Source organism: Notolepis coatsorum (genome assembly GCF_963971535.1).
Source record: "Notolepis coatsorum genome assembly, chromosome: 3".
NCBI lineage: Eukaryota > Metazoa > Chordata > Actinopteri > Aulopiformes > Paralepididae > Notolepis > Notolepis coatsorum.
In genome coordinates, this window is record NC_140167.1 from 118,357,395 (window position 1) to 118,374,357 (window position 16,963).

Genomic DNA, 16,963 nt, shown 5'->3' on the forward strand with positions numbered 1-16,963 from the left:
GTTACAAATCTGCTAGGCTTGCTTAGCAGCCTAGCCAACATGGTCTGGTGTATCAAAGCCATCAAAACTATATTGAATATTGAAGAATATTGAAAGGTCATTACGTTTATTGACCAGCAATGGAATGATGATTGGTGTCTCGAAAAGTTGTTTCACATTTCATCAAATGATGCATGTATGTTCTTTTGACATGTATACGATTCCTCAAAGCTCAATACCTTATTCAACATCAAACATCCCCATGGTAGAATGTAAAATGATTGCATTAAAAAAAACATGTTTACTATAATCCTCGCATGGGGTATTCCTCTGTTGATTATGAGCAGGATGATGTGAGCATGCTGCAGGACGAGCTCGCCCGGGCAGTAGAAGACCACCAGAGGCAGATCGGAGCCCTGGAGAGGAGCATCGAGGAGTCCAACGCCAAACACCAAGAGGAAGTGACGCGTTTCCAAGACCTCCTGAAAGAGCGAGAGGAGAGCGACCGGGGGAGAGAGAGCGAAAGGGAACGAGAGCGCCGAGCTGAACGACAGAGTGACACAACTGAGAACCTGGAGGAAGTACGGCGCCGCTTGGAGGCCCAGCTTCAGAGTCTTCGGGCGGAGCTGCAAGGGATCCAAGTGCGGAATTCCCAGGAGGTGGCAAACCTCCAGGAGAGCTACCAGAGGGATCTGACGGAGGCCCAGCAGGAGGTGGAGAACCTGAGGGAGGAGCTGGCCCAGAAGAGCCTGCAACACGAGGAGGAGATGAGGGCTCTGGAGGAGGACTGTGAGATGGAGAGGGACCGCCTCCTGTTGCTGCATGACGAGCTGACAGAGCAGCTGGCTCTCAAAGGTATATCACCCCAATATCAATATAATATATCACAATATCTGTTCACGGATGGAAGATCACAAGATAAATAATCCAACATTGCTGTTCACGGCATTGAACTGTATGATAATGTTAAGTGTGATATCAAACCAAAACCCAAACAACATCCCCTCAAATACTGAAGATCTCATTTTGAGAGAAATTTACATTTACATTTAGTCATTTAGCTGACGCTTTTATCCAAAGCGACTTACAAGTTCTGTACGACAACTCTATCAGCTGAGTAACAATGTTCATCAAAGTGTTGCGTGTTACAGTGTAGGTTCGTTTATTAGGACAAGTGCATGACAGTAAAGTTAGTTAGGGTTAGGTCTTTTATTATAATTTTTTAATATAATTTTTTTAAATTTGTGTTAACACTTTCTGTGCCAGCCATTGTACCAATCAAAGTACCCTCTCTGCCAGTGCTATAAGTCTATGGAGATGTTTACCTTCTTTGCAGGGCATTACTATGGCCCATTCAACATCGATTATCTATCGTTCAGGATGTGGGAACGTTATACTTTTTCATTCATACATTGTTGTGTTAATACCTTCTAGAATATAAGTATGTTTTTAATCTTTTCTGCTGTAATTCCAAAAACGCTAGTTATTGACCCAAACGCATTATATAGATTATCGATTGCTGTTTCCCCCCCATACACGCTACACCAAAAAACTCAAATGTATATGATCGGTATACATTATGCCTCATCATGCGTGGAGGAAAAGGGGGGGGGGGGGGGGGGGTAGTTTATAATTCCCCGATCATCAGTAAATGCTTTATGTAGGTTGGGTGATATATTGATCAGATGGTTTGCAAACAAGGAAACTCACAATCGGGTTGAAAATAACGTTATATTCCTCTTACCGTGGGTCAATGAGACTGGCGGTGAAAGATCCCAAGTACACGACGCCGATCGCCTAGGTCCATTTCCGGTTTGTATGTCGCAATAAACGCCGAAATCATATCGATTATTAAGTTTAGAAAGCGATCCATATGTACTATAGTGTTTGTCAGGAGTCCCGCAACGAGATGTGACGGCCGGATGAGTTTCATCGATGCACATCGGGCACATCCTGTAGGCGAGTGTAACTTGCCCGACCATCCACCAGGCGGCGGTATTGAGCCGTCGTTGCCGTCACCTATAGGGTCCAGCTGCAGCACCGTGGGTGTATATATGAATTATGAATGAAAAATGAAATATTGATCTCAAAAACGCTGTCCAGCGATATTGGCAGAATGCGCATGGCGGCCAATAACGCTGGACAGAGTTTTTGGCGGAGAAAGTGTTAATATGATTATGCTGTTGTTGTTTCATTGATTGATTGATTGATTGATTGAAAAGTTTATTAACAGATTGCAGAATGGGTACAGTACAGTACAGCTCAATACATACAATTGTTAAGGGGATGCAGACCAGAGAAAGACTTTCGTCTTGTTTACATCAGGGTCCTCCATTTTCAATTCATCATAACATATATGACATACATGACATACAGATAGACAGTACTGCTACATCTATACATTTATGACATATCAGATTTGCAAATACAGTACTGGTTGTGATACAAAAGTGTCCAGAAAAAGAGTGTATATACATTTGGCGTAGAAACTGTACATTGGAGGAGGTTGGGTGGGTGGGGTGGGGTTGGGTGGGTGGGTGAGGGCTGTACATTGGAGGTGGGGGGGGGGGGGGGGGGGGTTGGGTAGGGGACACACACACATTTTACACTGTACATTGGAATAGCCTTACTTGGTCATTTACTGTACAACTAGGTTAGGACATTTGTAGGGGCCAGTTTCGAATTGCAGTCTCACGTAGGTGTTTTTTGAGTGTTTTTGAAAGTGGGTAGTGATTCACATTCCTTTACAGCTTTAGGTAGGGCGTTCCACAGTGGATCACGATATGATTATGATAAAGGCAGTATTTAATTATCGCCCAACCCTAGGAGGAGCTGTAGTCACTTTATCTTAACAACAGTAGCATTTCCTTTATATAGACCAATTTGCAGCCAGCCACCCACCTTCTCATCAGACACAACCACCACTAATAGATTCCCTGAAAATGATACAGTAACGTATTTATGGCACTAATTGTAATTGTGTTGCATGTACAACATCTTTTCCATTGCAGACTATGTTTCGATTTGTAGATCTGGCCTATACTTTGAAAACCAGCTATGATGCTCTATTGTCTATTTGCTTTTTACCTCCATTATATGCTAGATGGAAATCTAGAAAGCTTTTAACCTCTTAAGCCCTAGCCATATTTTCAGAATATGTGCCTAAAAATACATACCTAAGTAAATGGAAGATTGCTCCACTTCTAGAAGGTCCATTTGCATGTTCTTGGTATCTAGGAACATCTATGGACCTCAGGGAATATATTCCCAGTGTCAGAAATATTGTGTCTATTACTAGGCTTGAGTAAATTGTAATGAACCAAAAGATAATATCAATTTATTTTTTCATCTTTGACAGTGAATAACACCATGCTAACATTGACCTGACGTGAAACATTTTGCTCATTCAGCACCTTCTTGAGATAAAGTGTACAAAAAATTCCAAACAAATGAATCAAGGGCAGATGATTTACAGGTTTTTTTGTAGATGCAGTACTGAATTTTGCCATCCGGACACATGCAATTTGAAATATGAATATAGAATATCAGGCCTATAAATGACCTTATTATGGCCAAGTCACACATCTATGGATCGCGCCAAATCTCCTCTTTTCAATGGCGGAGTTCAATCTGGATTTAACACTTTCAGTGCCACGCCTCCGGTGCCCCGGAACCCCGTTGCGTGCCACCACCCACTTCAATGACAGAGCTCTCATATTTGCGAACGCATAAACTACATCTTAAATTATGGCTATGTGTCTAATATGGCCGTCGCTTATCAATGACTTGTTTGCAGTCAACATTGTCGAAACGGATTGTTTTTTAATCTGTTCATTTCCGTTTTATACCATTTTGAAAAATGCTCGTTTTTTTGAAAGTTCCAGAAAAAATAAAGATTCTGTGATAAACGCCCTTTACTGGAATACACTGGAATACACAAAACACATTGTCATTTTCCGGCCTATTTATGAATCGTTTTCAAATAAACGCTAGATTATCGTATATAGTATATGTGTACTTATGCACGCTATAGAAGCGGGCTGAAAAATCGATTATCTTATTTCCTGATCGCACACACACACAGACACACACATACACACATATGGCACACGCTGATATATAGGTGAAAATAGCTCTGATTATCCCAAGACTGGTAAAATAGATTCCTTACCTCAGATCAGATCTTCTCCAAAAAGATTATTCCAATTCCTGATCGCCATTCCAAATATCGATCGCATTTATTGATCCAACGCTGGGTACTGGAAACACACTTTCTCCGCTGTTCTGGTGGTGGGCGATTACTTGGATCGTCTCCGGTTACTTGTCTGACAAGTAAAATGTGGAAGCAGGACTTTTTTTTCTCCATGCGTTTCGTTCAATCCAATCCAAAGGGGTGCAGTACCATCCGGAGAGACGATAGGGGGCGGCATTTTCCCTGTTCGAGTTCAGACAGACTGGTAACGTGAGGCTAGATCGATGAAAAATGAATGGAAATCGATAAAAAAAAATAACGATTAAAAACGACATCTCTCGTCGGCTGGCACTCAACGGTTGGCATGAACTAACGAGAAATATCGTCGTTGGCACTGAAAGTGTTAATACCACCAGGCTCCCCTGACAGAGCAGCAAAAACGTGAATGAAATCTACTGTAAGTACAGTTACTTTTTTGCAATGTAAATAGCTCCGCCATTTTCCTCTGATTTTCTAAACGTTCACAGAAAGGTAAAGAAACTAACTACGTTCTATTTTATGGCAATAATGTTCAGGTTTGTTTGACCCGTGAGATATTATCCCGAAAATAACGTAAAAAGGAACTCCACGCTGGAAGTCAGATGATTGACCGGGGCTGGCGTGAGCTGGGAAGTGTAGTTTTATGAAATTCGAAAACCCATTGAAAGCCCTGGGTCTCCTCGTTCATAGGACTATACACACTTATGACCGCTTCTTATTTCCGTCCAATTCATCCGGTTTCCGACTCAATGCGCTGACATTTCTATAAACTCACATTTCACTAATAACACTTAAAATTAGGGATGTTCGATATTGGCTTTTTTACCGATATTGTCCAACTCTTAATTTCCGATACCGATATCAACGATACCGATATATGCAGGGTTTCCCCCCCCAAAAAAAACAAATAATTTCAGGTAATTAACATTACATATCTCTTGTCGTGGAATTAACACAACATTATGCATACTTTTGACAATAAATAAAATCTGAAATTGTTCTTACTTGCTTGCCTGGGTAAATAGAGGTTAAATAAATGTAAAAAAAATTATATCGGACATCCCTACTTAAAATCATTGGTAAACAAATGTAGTGCTGAAAATATATACTTTGACTCCTGTTTTGATAGGGTTATATACCATATACATATGTGTCTTCACAAAATCATCAAGGGGGGGGGGGGGGGGGCATCTTACCCCGAAACTGCGATCGTTACCAAAAGCATGTTTTAGGTCCGGTAAAATACGACACTGTGATCGGTACAAAAACATGTTTTAGGTTCGGTAAAATAGACCAAGAATAGACCTTACCTTAGCCAGAAGGTACTCCAAAAAGAATAATCCCAGTGATCTCATCGCGATTTGTGTATATGTGTATACTCGTGTATACGGGAAACAATAGGTTTGAGGCGATAAAATCTCTGAGCGATTGCTCTGCCCTGATTCCCTCTGATGGGGAGGAGTTCTTGCAGACACTCCCCACACTAAAGTGGCCCCACACTAAACTATCCCAGTTCAAAAGGTAGGCGATACTGCCCCTGGCAGGATTCAATCGTCATTGCAATTTTAACGTAGACAGCGGTGCAAGGGAGATACAGGGAGGTCCGCGCGAGTGTTTAGAATGGGGATCAAAGGGAAAAGATCAATGGATCAAAACCAGAGTAAAGTCGTGTTTGGCACAGAAAGAGTTAATACAGACTGGATTATTATTCTTCTTTTTTTTTGTATCCTCTTTTTCTCCGCCTGATTTTTCAATTTTTCTCCCCATCCCAATTTAGTTGTTATGCCAATTCCCCCCCCTCCCCTACCTGGTTGTTGTGCGCCTGTTCCTCCTACTGGTCGGTACAAGGGAACCCTGAAGTCTACCACACGCTTCCTCCGACACATGTGGAGACAGCCAGTGGCTCTCTTCTCACCTGGCAGCGAGGACTCTCATTGGTGAAGCGTAACGCGTGGGAGGTCACGCTGCCTTCACCATTTCCTGCCTTTCGCTGAGCAGGCGCCCAGACCTGACCTGTAGGCGTCGCTGTCCACAACGCCAGATTACCACCCTTGACTTCCCTCCCGCTAACTCAGCCAAACGAGTTAGTATGACGATCGGCCCAAGCCGCAGGCAATGCTGACTCCGGGAGTCGAGACCGCAGCCTCTTGCATTGGTGACGAGCGCAATCTCCGCTACGCCATCCGACCGCCCATAGACTGTATTATTCTATTTATGACGTGAAATAAATCTCGGCCCAGTACAGGGCCCGTCGGGCTTAACTCATTCAGCTTAATCCGAGAGATAGCGCTAGTACGCCACCGCTGTAAGTCAATGGGGGGACTGTGAGATTAGCGAGTGCTTAAAATATATCTTAAATTATAGCTATGGTTCTAATACACCCGTCGATTATCAGTGAGTTGCTTCCAGTCAACATGTACAAAACGGATAGTTTTTTCATCTGTACATTTCCGTTTTATACCGTTTTGAATATGAGTATAGTTTGGGTGCTTCTGAGTAATTCCATAGAAAGACGCGATAATAGCGTTTTAGTGGAATACACTAAACACTAGGGCTGACCTTCGAATTCTTTTTGGAATTCGAAGCTTCTGGGCCGAGATTCAATTTTAATTCGAAGCTTCGAGATAAACACTTTTTTTTCTTTTTTTAAATCTTTCTTTTTTCTTTTCTTTTTCGCTTTTTATGTTGTGGGACTTGTACAGCACTTTGTTCAACTTTGTCAGTGCTGTAAAGTTTAAACCTTTTAAAATCTTAGACAAACAAATCACTTTGCTTTCATGAAATATTGTAAGCAGTCATTTGAGGCTTTATAAAAGCAGCACAATGAACACAAATCTGTCAGTGCCGAGTCCGACCTCATCTTAAATAACAAACAGCATTGCTTGTTGTAATTAACCCTTTCTCTACCACGCTTATGTACATCCTTATACCATCCTCTGCCAGCTCTATTTGTCTATGGAGAAGTTCCCCTTCTTTGCAGGGCTATAACTTTTTAAATTGTATTGCTAAATTGACATTACTATGGCCCATTCAACGTCAATTATCTATCGTTTAGGATGTAGCAACGTTCTACTTTTTCATTCATACTAAAATACGGTCTAAAGTATAAATGTTTTTATCGTTTTCTGCAGCATTCTGCAGAACGTGATTTATAGCCCTAAATGCATTATATTGATGATCAAATACAGTTTGATAGCGATCGGCGCCAGATAAAAAATGTCAAATGTACGTGCTTCTAGAAGTTACTACTGATCATCTGATGTTGACCGGATGGGGGGGGGGGGGTCGTTTATAATTCCGTGGCCAACGTTAGATGATTCATGTAGTGTGGGTGATATGATCATCAGATCAGTTTGTATCGAACACGGTAATAATAAACGCTGAAACTTACCCCAGTCTCCTCGGGCCGTTAGGCGATGAGCGTGGAGCAAAAAGATTGCTATTATGGGATGTTGAAATATGCGATCCATCTCCAGGTTGTATAATAGTATATACGTCCAAATCATGTTGTTCATCGAGTTATTGGTAACGGATCGCTATCCATTGTGTCGAGCTCGAGTCCCGGGAGCTATAGCGAGTGGTCGGACCGAATTTGGATGAGCACCAGTTTCCGTTTCCGGTTTGCTGTTTGGGCGATCCGCCGATCGGCCACCAGATGGCGCTCTTGAACCGTTGGAGAGTTGAGAGGGGATCAACCGTAGATCTCAAGTCTCCGCGGGAGAAATATGATTGCCATCACAGATTTTTGAAATATTGATCTCAATGACGTGTTACGGCGTCATTGGCAGATTAAGCATGGCGAGCAATGACGTGTTACGGCGTCCTTGGCGATTAAAGGGTTAACAAAGAGAGGCAGAGTTGATTTAGCAAAAAAAAGAAAAAAAACATTTATTTATTTTTTATTTGTACCCTTCTGGGTCTTGGGATATTTCATATGTTTTGGCTAATTTTGATTTAAATTGTATAATTCCCATTTTAAAATGTTTTACCATGGTATGTTTGGTATCTTTTTTTTCAGCACAGCCTCACATATATGACCTGACAGTTAGTTTTCATATTGTATAATACTGTATATACTGTATACTGCATAATGTACAACACAAAACACAAAATCGGATTGAGAAAATGTGTTATTTTTAGTATGAACCAATGCAAACATATCAAATCAAGGATATAAAACAGTGGAAATGCACCCTCAGGTAGCATATTTACATAAACAAAAGAGAACAGATCAGAATTCAATTTACAAAGCATTATTTTCTCCATACACAGGTAATAAACACAGACAAAATTTGATTCTCAACTGGAAATGATCACCAGCATGCTTTTTTTTAACAAAAAGTCAGTAAAGGTAATTTTTTTTACAAACAAAAGTAAAAAAAAATATTTACAGTAAAAAAGAAAAAAATAACTAAATAATTAAATTGTGGGATATTCAATATACATATATACTAGGGATGTCGGCAGTAAAATGTGATATCGGAAAATATCGGTATCGGTAAAAAAAAACAAAAAAACAATAACAATATTTGTTATATAAATATCCAGTGAAATTATTATTTACCTAAAATTATTCCGTTTTTTGGGGGGGGAAACCCTGCATATATCGGTATCGGTTGATATCGGTTGATATCGGTATCGGAAATTAAGAGTTGGACAATATCGGAATATCGGTATCGGTAAAAAAGCCAATATCGAGCATCCCTAATATATACAGTACACATATGACTAGAGTGCAGTCATATAGAGTGCAGGATGCCTGAGGCGTATCCAAAAAAAAAATTGCACCTGTCAAACTGTAACGCCTTTTGACAGGTGTTACCTGTGTATACGTGGCATGGGGGTCTAGCTGCGGTCCTGGGGGTCTGCACGGCATGAACCTGAGGGGCTGGATCAGGATCACTGTCGGTCTTCCAGGGCGTCTGATCTCCTGCCTGGGCTGTACGTCTTGGCCTGGCCTGGGTTGTCCTGCGTCGGCCTGGAGCAGGCTGCTCATCATGTCTGCACATAAATGGCACACACATTGTACATATAAGACACTGCTCATACAACACACACACACACACTGTATATACACTCAATATTCCATTCTGTATATATTGCGTACAAAGTCTGCAAACCTAGTAATAAGGGTTAGGGTTGGCTTGGGCACGCCCTGCCCCCCTAGATGTCCCAGGCAAATCATTGCTGTAGACAATGACATGTAAAAATACATTATTTTCAACTTTTATGAACAGAGTAATAACTAAAACAAAAGCACTAATAATAATAATAATAATAATAATAATAATAACAATAATAATAAGTCTCTCACCTGTCTTGGTTAGCCCTCCTTCCATGTCTCACTGAACTGGTTGAAGGCAGGGCTTCTGCTCCTTCTGCTCCTTGCTCCTCCTCACTGGATCGTCAACGTTAGCACATGGATAGCTCAAACTACTACTACTAAAACGTCTACTAATACTACTACTACTGCTACTACAACTACTACTACTGCTACTACTACTACCACTACTATTACTGCTAGTACTGCTACTACTACTGCTACTACTACTGTTATAAAAGTCAAACTACTAACTACTAACTGTCCGACAGAAATTATCTAGTGGACGAATTGTGCAGGCTTGTTCTACTATTTTTTTCTCTGGCAGTAACTTCCGCCTCCTTCGTCACTTCCTCCCAATCTTTTCCGTTTCATTCTAGCACAAATAATGGCCAAGATATTGATAAAAATGTAACGCATGTAAAATTATATCTGGCACATTTTACATGTGCGTAAAAGTTTATTTAGCATCGAATTGAAATGATCCTGGTTGAGTCATTTATTGGTTTATCAAGACAAAATAAAAAGTAGCGTGTAGTTTCAAGGCCACGTCATAATGCCACGCCGAAAAAAACCCGGAAATGGACTAAGTTTTCGATACAGAGCGGCACAAACTGATGACGTCACTTCATCACGGCGCCGTGAGCCGCGACCGGGAACCGTATATTCGAATTTTATTTTCATTCGAATCCCATGCCCATCGAACGAAGCTTTGTAGTATTTAAGACGGCCCTACTAAACATGGAATTTTTCGCCTGATTATTTGTAAGTGGTTGAGTCTACATGGTCCTCATTCCATTTGTGTTCTTATTGAACATTATTTGTATGTGGTTGAGTCTACATGGTCTTCATTCCAAATGATCTAAATAAAAAATGTATACAAATAACACCTTTAAAATCTCTTACTGTTTTCACCTAAATAAATAGTTACTTATTTTGTTTTTTTGCAGATAGTTACCTGCAGGACGTGCAGGAGGAGGAAGAGGAGCCTGGCCGTAGCTCGGGGATCGCCAGAATGCTAGAGCTGTCAGCCTGCAGCCAGGGTGACTCCAGCCATGGAGATGGGGAGGAGACTGATATCAGCAGGCTGAAAGCAAGCCTGGAAGACCTCCAAGCCCACAACACCATGCTTCTGGATGAGCTCACCTTATTGAACAATGTGAAAGGAGAGCTGGAGGCAGAGCTGGAGAGAGCCAGGCAGGAGTTTCTGGTGGAGAGGGAGGAGCTGGAGTTCAAGATCGACGAACTGCAAATGTACCGGGAGAGTTCCACTTGTGACCCCTCAGTAAACCTTAACCTCATGAACTCTGACCCCAGTGGGACTATTGATCCTGATATACAGGAAGCCCCCAGAGAGCAGCAGACTGAACCACAGAAGGACAGAGAGGATGCCCTGCCTACTAGCCTCAAAGAGGTGCGGGCAGTGCCCAGCCCCACCCAAGACCAACAACGTCAGCAGGAACTACACCAGGACTCCCTGGAGCCGGGGGCCAATGCTCTCCAAGAACTCCAGGAGAAGATCCAAGGTCTCAGCCAGGAGAGGGATGAGCTGGTGGAGAGAGTCAGGGAAGTTGAGGAAGAGAAGGACAGCTTAATGAAGAAGGTCCAAAGTTTGGACCTGAAGCTCCAACAGGTGGAGGGAATAACTAAGAAGCAGAATGAGGAAGTCCTCTCCCAGCTCCACGTGAAGGAGAGCACAGCGCAGGAGCTGGAGGAGATGGTGAACACACTGACCACAGAGCGAAACAGAGCCCAGTCTTTACTCCAACTCCAAGAGCAGGAGGTGGACGGACTGATTGAAGAGAGAATGAATGAAATAGAGAGCTTGCGGGAGGAGAAAGAAGAAGCGATACAGAGACTGAGAGAGGAGAAAGAGAGGGAATTGGAGAACCCGAGAAAGGAGAAGGAGGATGAGGTAGAACATCTGAAAGAGGAGAGGGAGAAGATTGAGGACAGCCTGAAAGATAATGTGGGGGGAGGTCAGGAGAGAGTAACCTCTCTAGAGAAGACTGTCGCAGACTTGTTCGCAGAAAAGGCTGACCTCCAGCACGGACTAGAGAAGTCATTGTTTACTCTTTCCCAAGCCCAGCAAGAGGTAGACCTCCTGAGTTCCCAACTGGCAGCTCTGAGCGTTCAGTTGGAGCAGGAAACCTCTGAGAAACGTGAACTGGAAGCCAGGATAACACCCCTGACAGAGGAGGTGGCCCTGGCCCAAACCACCATTGGAACTCTGCAGGAGAACCAGGCCCAAGCCCTCGGGAGCTCCACGGAGGAGGCGCAGGATCTTCAAGCTCGAGTGGAGGAGCTGGAGAAAGAGAGGAGGCTGTTTAAGAGTGGCCTCGAGGAGGCTCAGGAGGGGAGGAGGCTGGTGGAGGAGGAACTCCAGGCTCGCATTGAGGAACTGGAGAAGGAGAGGAGCATGTTGAGGGGCAACCTCGAGGAGGTGGTGGGCGATACCGAAGGGCTGCTGAAGGACCTAGAAGATCTGAAGGCGGCCAATGAAAAGATGATGGTAGAAAACCAGGAATTGCAGACCTGTGTCTCTCTGGCTGTGCAAGAGCGAGAAAACCAGGAGGGAGGAGAGACGGGGAGAGAGGGGGAGAATATGGAGAGGGACGGAAGTGAGCTTGAACGACAGCTGGCAGAGAAGGACTTGCTCCTGGCTCAGTTGAGGAGTGAGCTGGCTGTCTTGCAGGTGTGTGGAGCTCTAGTCATGTAATGTTTTTTTGTGGTTTAGCTGAAATTAGTGTTTACGGTCAAAGTGTATTCGAATTCGCAGCACATAATGCATGTATGCCTTTTCTGTGCTGCTGTTTAGAGTGCTTCTAATTAGTTCAGACTGACTGACCCCTGCCGACACACACACGCACACACACACACACGCACACACACCCCCCCCCCCCCCCTTTACACTGCTTCTCTCTCTCCCTCACAGGAATCTGCTGCTCGGCCTGCTCCCTCTGAGGAAGATGTGGCCAGTCAGTTGACTGAGAAGATTGGTACGGACTCAGCCTAATTGTCTGTCTCAGTTTATAAAGAGCCCCAGTGGGAGAAACGAATGTGTGAAACTAAAGTAATTTGACTAGACGGATGAGCATTGTTCATAATGCTTTTTAGATTAGCAGACTATTATTGCTGCTGTGAATATTATCCAAGCTCTTAAGTGCTAAATCCGTTGTGCAAAAACCTATTCAGTCCGCTTGTTGCTTAGACACCATGATTGTGGACTATTATTGTATGATGTAATTTCAACCCCCCCCCCCCACCTTCTCTCTCTCTTCTCTTCAGCCCTGCTGGAGAAAGGAAGCAAAGAGAAGGACGAGAGGATGATGAAGATCAAAGCTGTGGCTGTCAAGGCCAGGAAGGAGCTGGACGCCAGTAAGAAAGAGGTACGGTGGGATCTGTAGTTCTCTGCTGAACTTGTAGGCCATGAGTGCAGGGGGTCGGATGCCGCTGACGTCAACAGCCCAGCCCGGCTTCAGTGCCTCTGATATGTCAGGCTGCTGCCTTTTTTGTTTATGGCGTTCAAGTCAATCTTCACATTTCCTAAGTGCTTAGTGTTAGTTATGGCTCATTCACATCTAATCAGACAACGCGGCACCTCGCTGCAAGGTGTCGCGCCGGTGTGGACGGGCCATTTGTGTGACATCATGCCGTGAGCTTTTTAAACCTCGTCTTCCGCTGTGATCGATTGGCCACCGCAGTGGCGGGAGGGGTCACGTTGGGGCGAAAGTCGACTCGAGTTCTACTTTCTCACGGAATGCCACTGTTTTTTGAGATTTCAGCCTTCAAGTCTTAATCGGTAGGAGGATGAGAAAGGGATAATTTTGAGACTGTTCGGAATGTGTTTATTTAAAAAAATTAAATAATGTAATGATTATTTTGATCTGATAATGCCAGATCAGTACACATTCTCTGTAGTTGGATACATATACCAAACATTGAAGTATTGTTCATTAAATGATGGGCGCAGTGGAAGCAGTGTAAAGTATTCTTCATCTTAACTCTGGCAGCTGTTAAAACCTTTTCACTGGGATGTGTGTGTTTCTTGTCGTACGTCTAGATGTGGCACATGACGTCTGTTTAATTTTTTCCTGAGGGCTCTGTCAATTGTGACTCTGTGATAATATGTCCACGCTGTATTCTGATTGGCTGTCTCCAGGTTGTGACCCTGAAGGAGGAAGTTGAGTTATTGAAGGCAGAGAGAGAGAGAGTGAGCAGTTCCATGAAGGATATCATCCACGGGGCAGAGGGCTACAAGGTAAGGCTTCCGGTCCCCTTAAACCTAGGACAATACCACCGATACAGAGTACAGATCCAATCCACTACTTTTACTTAATAATATAGATTGCATTGTAGTGTGCTGTATTGGGCAGACCTTGGGTGCATGACACTTAAATAAAAGAAGAAAAAAATAATAATCAAATAGACATACAGCATTATTTTGTACAATAAATTTGTTCAAGTTCCACCATTAGAGATGTCTAACATCTTCTTGTGTCAAAAAGGAAAAAGAAAAGTTGCATTGGTTTAATTTCTCATCTGTTACATGGCTCTTGGATTGTATTGTATTTTAGGTTTTAGCTTGGTTTCGGCATGTTATTAGCCTGGTATTAGCCTGGTATTCGCCTGATATTGACCTGGTATTGACCTGATATTAGTCTGGTATTGGCCTGGTATCTGTCTGAGATCAGTATCTGTTCGTCCCAATTTATCCCTGACTGAAATCAACCATAAAGATCCTCCCCACATGTGTTTTTAACACTTTAAAACGTTGTATATATTGAGTAACAATTTTTTTGTTATGGTTTTTCCACCAACATCTTTCAATAAACGACTGAAAATGGCATAGCAGCATCCCTACACCTTTGCCCTCGTTAAGAATTCAAGGATCCATGGACACCCCACTTTTCCCCGGCCCCCCTTTCCCCCTCGCATCTTCCCCCAAGCTGGTTAACTTTTAACTTTTAACTTTTTTCACCTAAACTGTTTTCCAAAAATGTGTTTCACCTAAACACAACACTAGTTTACGCAATATTTTTATAACTAAGATCACTAGATGTATCAACTTATAATGCAAGCAATAATTCACGTTAGCATTTCCTGGATGGCAGTGTGGCCAGCGGTTTGCAGGTGCGTCACACAGCTGGCTCAGATTTTGTGGAAGTACAGAGAAGCCCGCCTGCCTTATGATACATCAATATATAAAACACACTAATTGGTTGGATTTGACTCGCCTGGATGAAAAGAAAATAATAATAATAATAATGACTTGGATTTATATAGCGCTCTTCATGGCACCCAGAGCGCTTCACAGAGTCCATTATTCGTTCATACACAGTCATACCGGTGGTGGTAAGCTACAATTGCAGCCAGAGCTGCCCTGAGGCAGACTCACAGAAGCGTGGCGAATAATCATCGCCTACGGCCCCTCCGACCACCACCAACATTCATTCACATGCATACACATTCATACGAGGCAAGTAGGTTAAGTGTCTTGCCCAAGGACACAACGGCAATGGGATGGACATGGGCTTGAGCGGGATTCGAACCATCAACCCTTCGATCATTGGACGACCCGCTCTACCCCTGAGCCAAAGCCGCCCCAAGGAAAAGGAGAGCAGCATGAGTTTCCCCACATACTAAGCTTATAAAACCCACAGTTGTTTTGTGTCATGCTGCGTTCCACTCAGCGGTCTGAATAAACAGCCCCCAGACTACAGTGTGCTGCTTTATGAGTGTGTGTCTCCCATTAGGAGAGAAATCACTCTATTGTGTCTAATGAGAGTTTTGTTCCAAGCCGAGATGGAAACACTGTCGACTGGCCGTGATCCATAGTGCTGTCCCTGCACTACACCGCTCAACTGCCTTTTAATGTGTGTGTGTGTGTGTGTGTGTGTGTGTGTGTGTGTGTGTGTGTGTGTGTGTGTGTGTGTGTGTGTGTGTGTGTGTGTGTGTGTGTGTGTGTGTGTGTGTGTGTGTGTGTGTGTGTGTGTGTGTGTGTGTGTGTGTGTGTGTGTGTGTGTGTGTGTGTGTGTGTGTGTGTGTGTGTGTGTGTGTGTGTGCGCGCGTGCGCAGAACCTGCAGATGGATTATGACAGGCAAACGGAGCAGCTGGATAAGGAGAGAGAAACGGTGGAGGCGGCTGAGAAACAGATCACAGAACTGACCAAACGACTGAGCACCGCCATCACACAGGTCACACACATACACACATGCATACATACACACGCACACACACATACACATTCAGGTTACACACACACAAAGTTCACAGGTTCATTTAGCACCTTCCACATTTCAAAATGAAGTGTGCGTCTCTCCCTAGAATAAATCTAAACTACCAGACACTGTCTCAACAACAATATGTCATCTTAATACCCTTCATACTGACCCGTAGTCTCAGCCTAGCCAGCTGATTTACACATAGTAATTCAGCCCGGCTATGTCTGACAGCTAGCCGCATCGCAAACAGCCCCATCAGACGTGACTGGGTGAACTTTAGAGAGATATTCTATTCTGTTTATTTATCTCTTCTTCCCCATAACGGTGTCTCCTGCGACAACAGAGCAGGTAAATGAAGCGGAGTGTGGCTTCCCATCTGCCGCGCGCTAAAACGTCTCGCCCATTTTCAGAGACGGAGGTTCACGTTTGAGTGATTATCATGGGTCCCGTGGGAGAAGGCAGAGCCAGTCAGGAGATCTCTCTCTGAAGACGTCTGGTTTTCACTACCGATTCCGAGAAGGAAAATAAAAATGCTTTGATTTTTCTGACATGTTACACATAGTTCTTGGTATTAGATTTTAGTATTGAGAAAATTCACCCCATATCTGATAGCAGCATCGGTTTCAGTGCATCTGTAGTAGTGGTTGACCGATATGGCTTTGTCAGTAGCCAATGCCCATATCGATATTTAGAAAGCAGGGTGGCTGATGGCCATATATAATGTTGATATAATGATTTATTTATTTTTTGCATCTGATCAAATACAACAATTAAATTGTTGAAATTAAGTTCACTAATGGTAGATATATTAGCTAGCTAGCTTAGTTGGTTGATAATCTAGGTTTGCACTTGGTGACACTATCCTAAATAAACATGTTTATATAAACAAATTTAGCCAATCAATATTAGGTAAAATATTGATAACTTTGGGAACTTAAATATATCTGTGAACTTTTTATCCCTATTTAGGTTTGTAAGTTAGATTGGTATCAACTGATTCCTTGTGATTTCTAACTTCATATGATACAATCATTTCCACTTCCATTCAAATCGAGCCCGGTAGAGCCTGTGAAAGATGGTAAACTGATATATCGGTTGGCCACTAATCCCTAGTATGTTCTGGCGACAGATGACGGGAGGTGGCTGTGGTTGATTTAGGGGATCCCTGTGGGAGAGAGTCCACAGGGCCTGAGACTGTCAGATTCGCT

At 43.1% G+C, this 16,963-nt stretch overlaps 1 protein-coding gene across 2 annotated transcripts in view; it reads left to right on the top strand.

Moving 5' to 3' along the window:
• Window positions 1-16,963, top strand: part of gcc2 (GRIP and coiled-coil domain containing 2) — a 67,519-nt gene that overhangs the window by 5,657 nt on the left and 44,899 nt on the right. For both annotated transcript variants that reach the window (XM_084310727.1, XM_084310726.1), the window contains 6 exons: window positions 327-834; window positions 10,481-12,225; window positions 12,466-12,529; window positions 12,819-12,919; window positions 13,693-13,791; window positions 15,609-15,728. In XM_084310727.1, coding sequence (XP_084166853.1) covers window positions 327-834; window positions 10,481-12,225; window positions 12,466-12,529; window positions 12,819-12,919; window positions 13,693-13,791; window positions 15,609-15,728 — 2,637 coding nt within the window. The remainder of the gene's footprint in view (window positions 1-326; window positions 835-10,480; window positions 12,226-12,465; window positions 12,530-12,818; window positions 12,920-13,692; window positions 13,792-15,608; window positions 15,729-16,963) is intronic.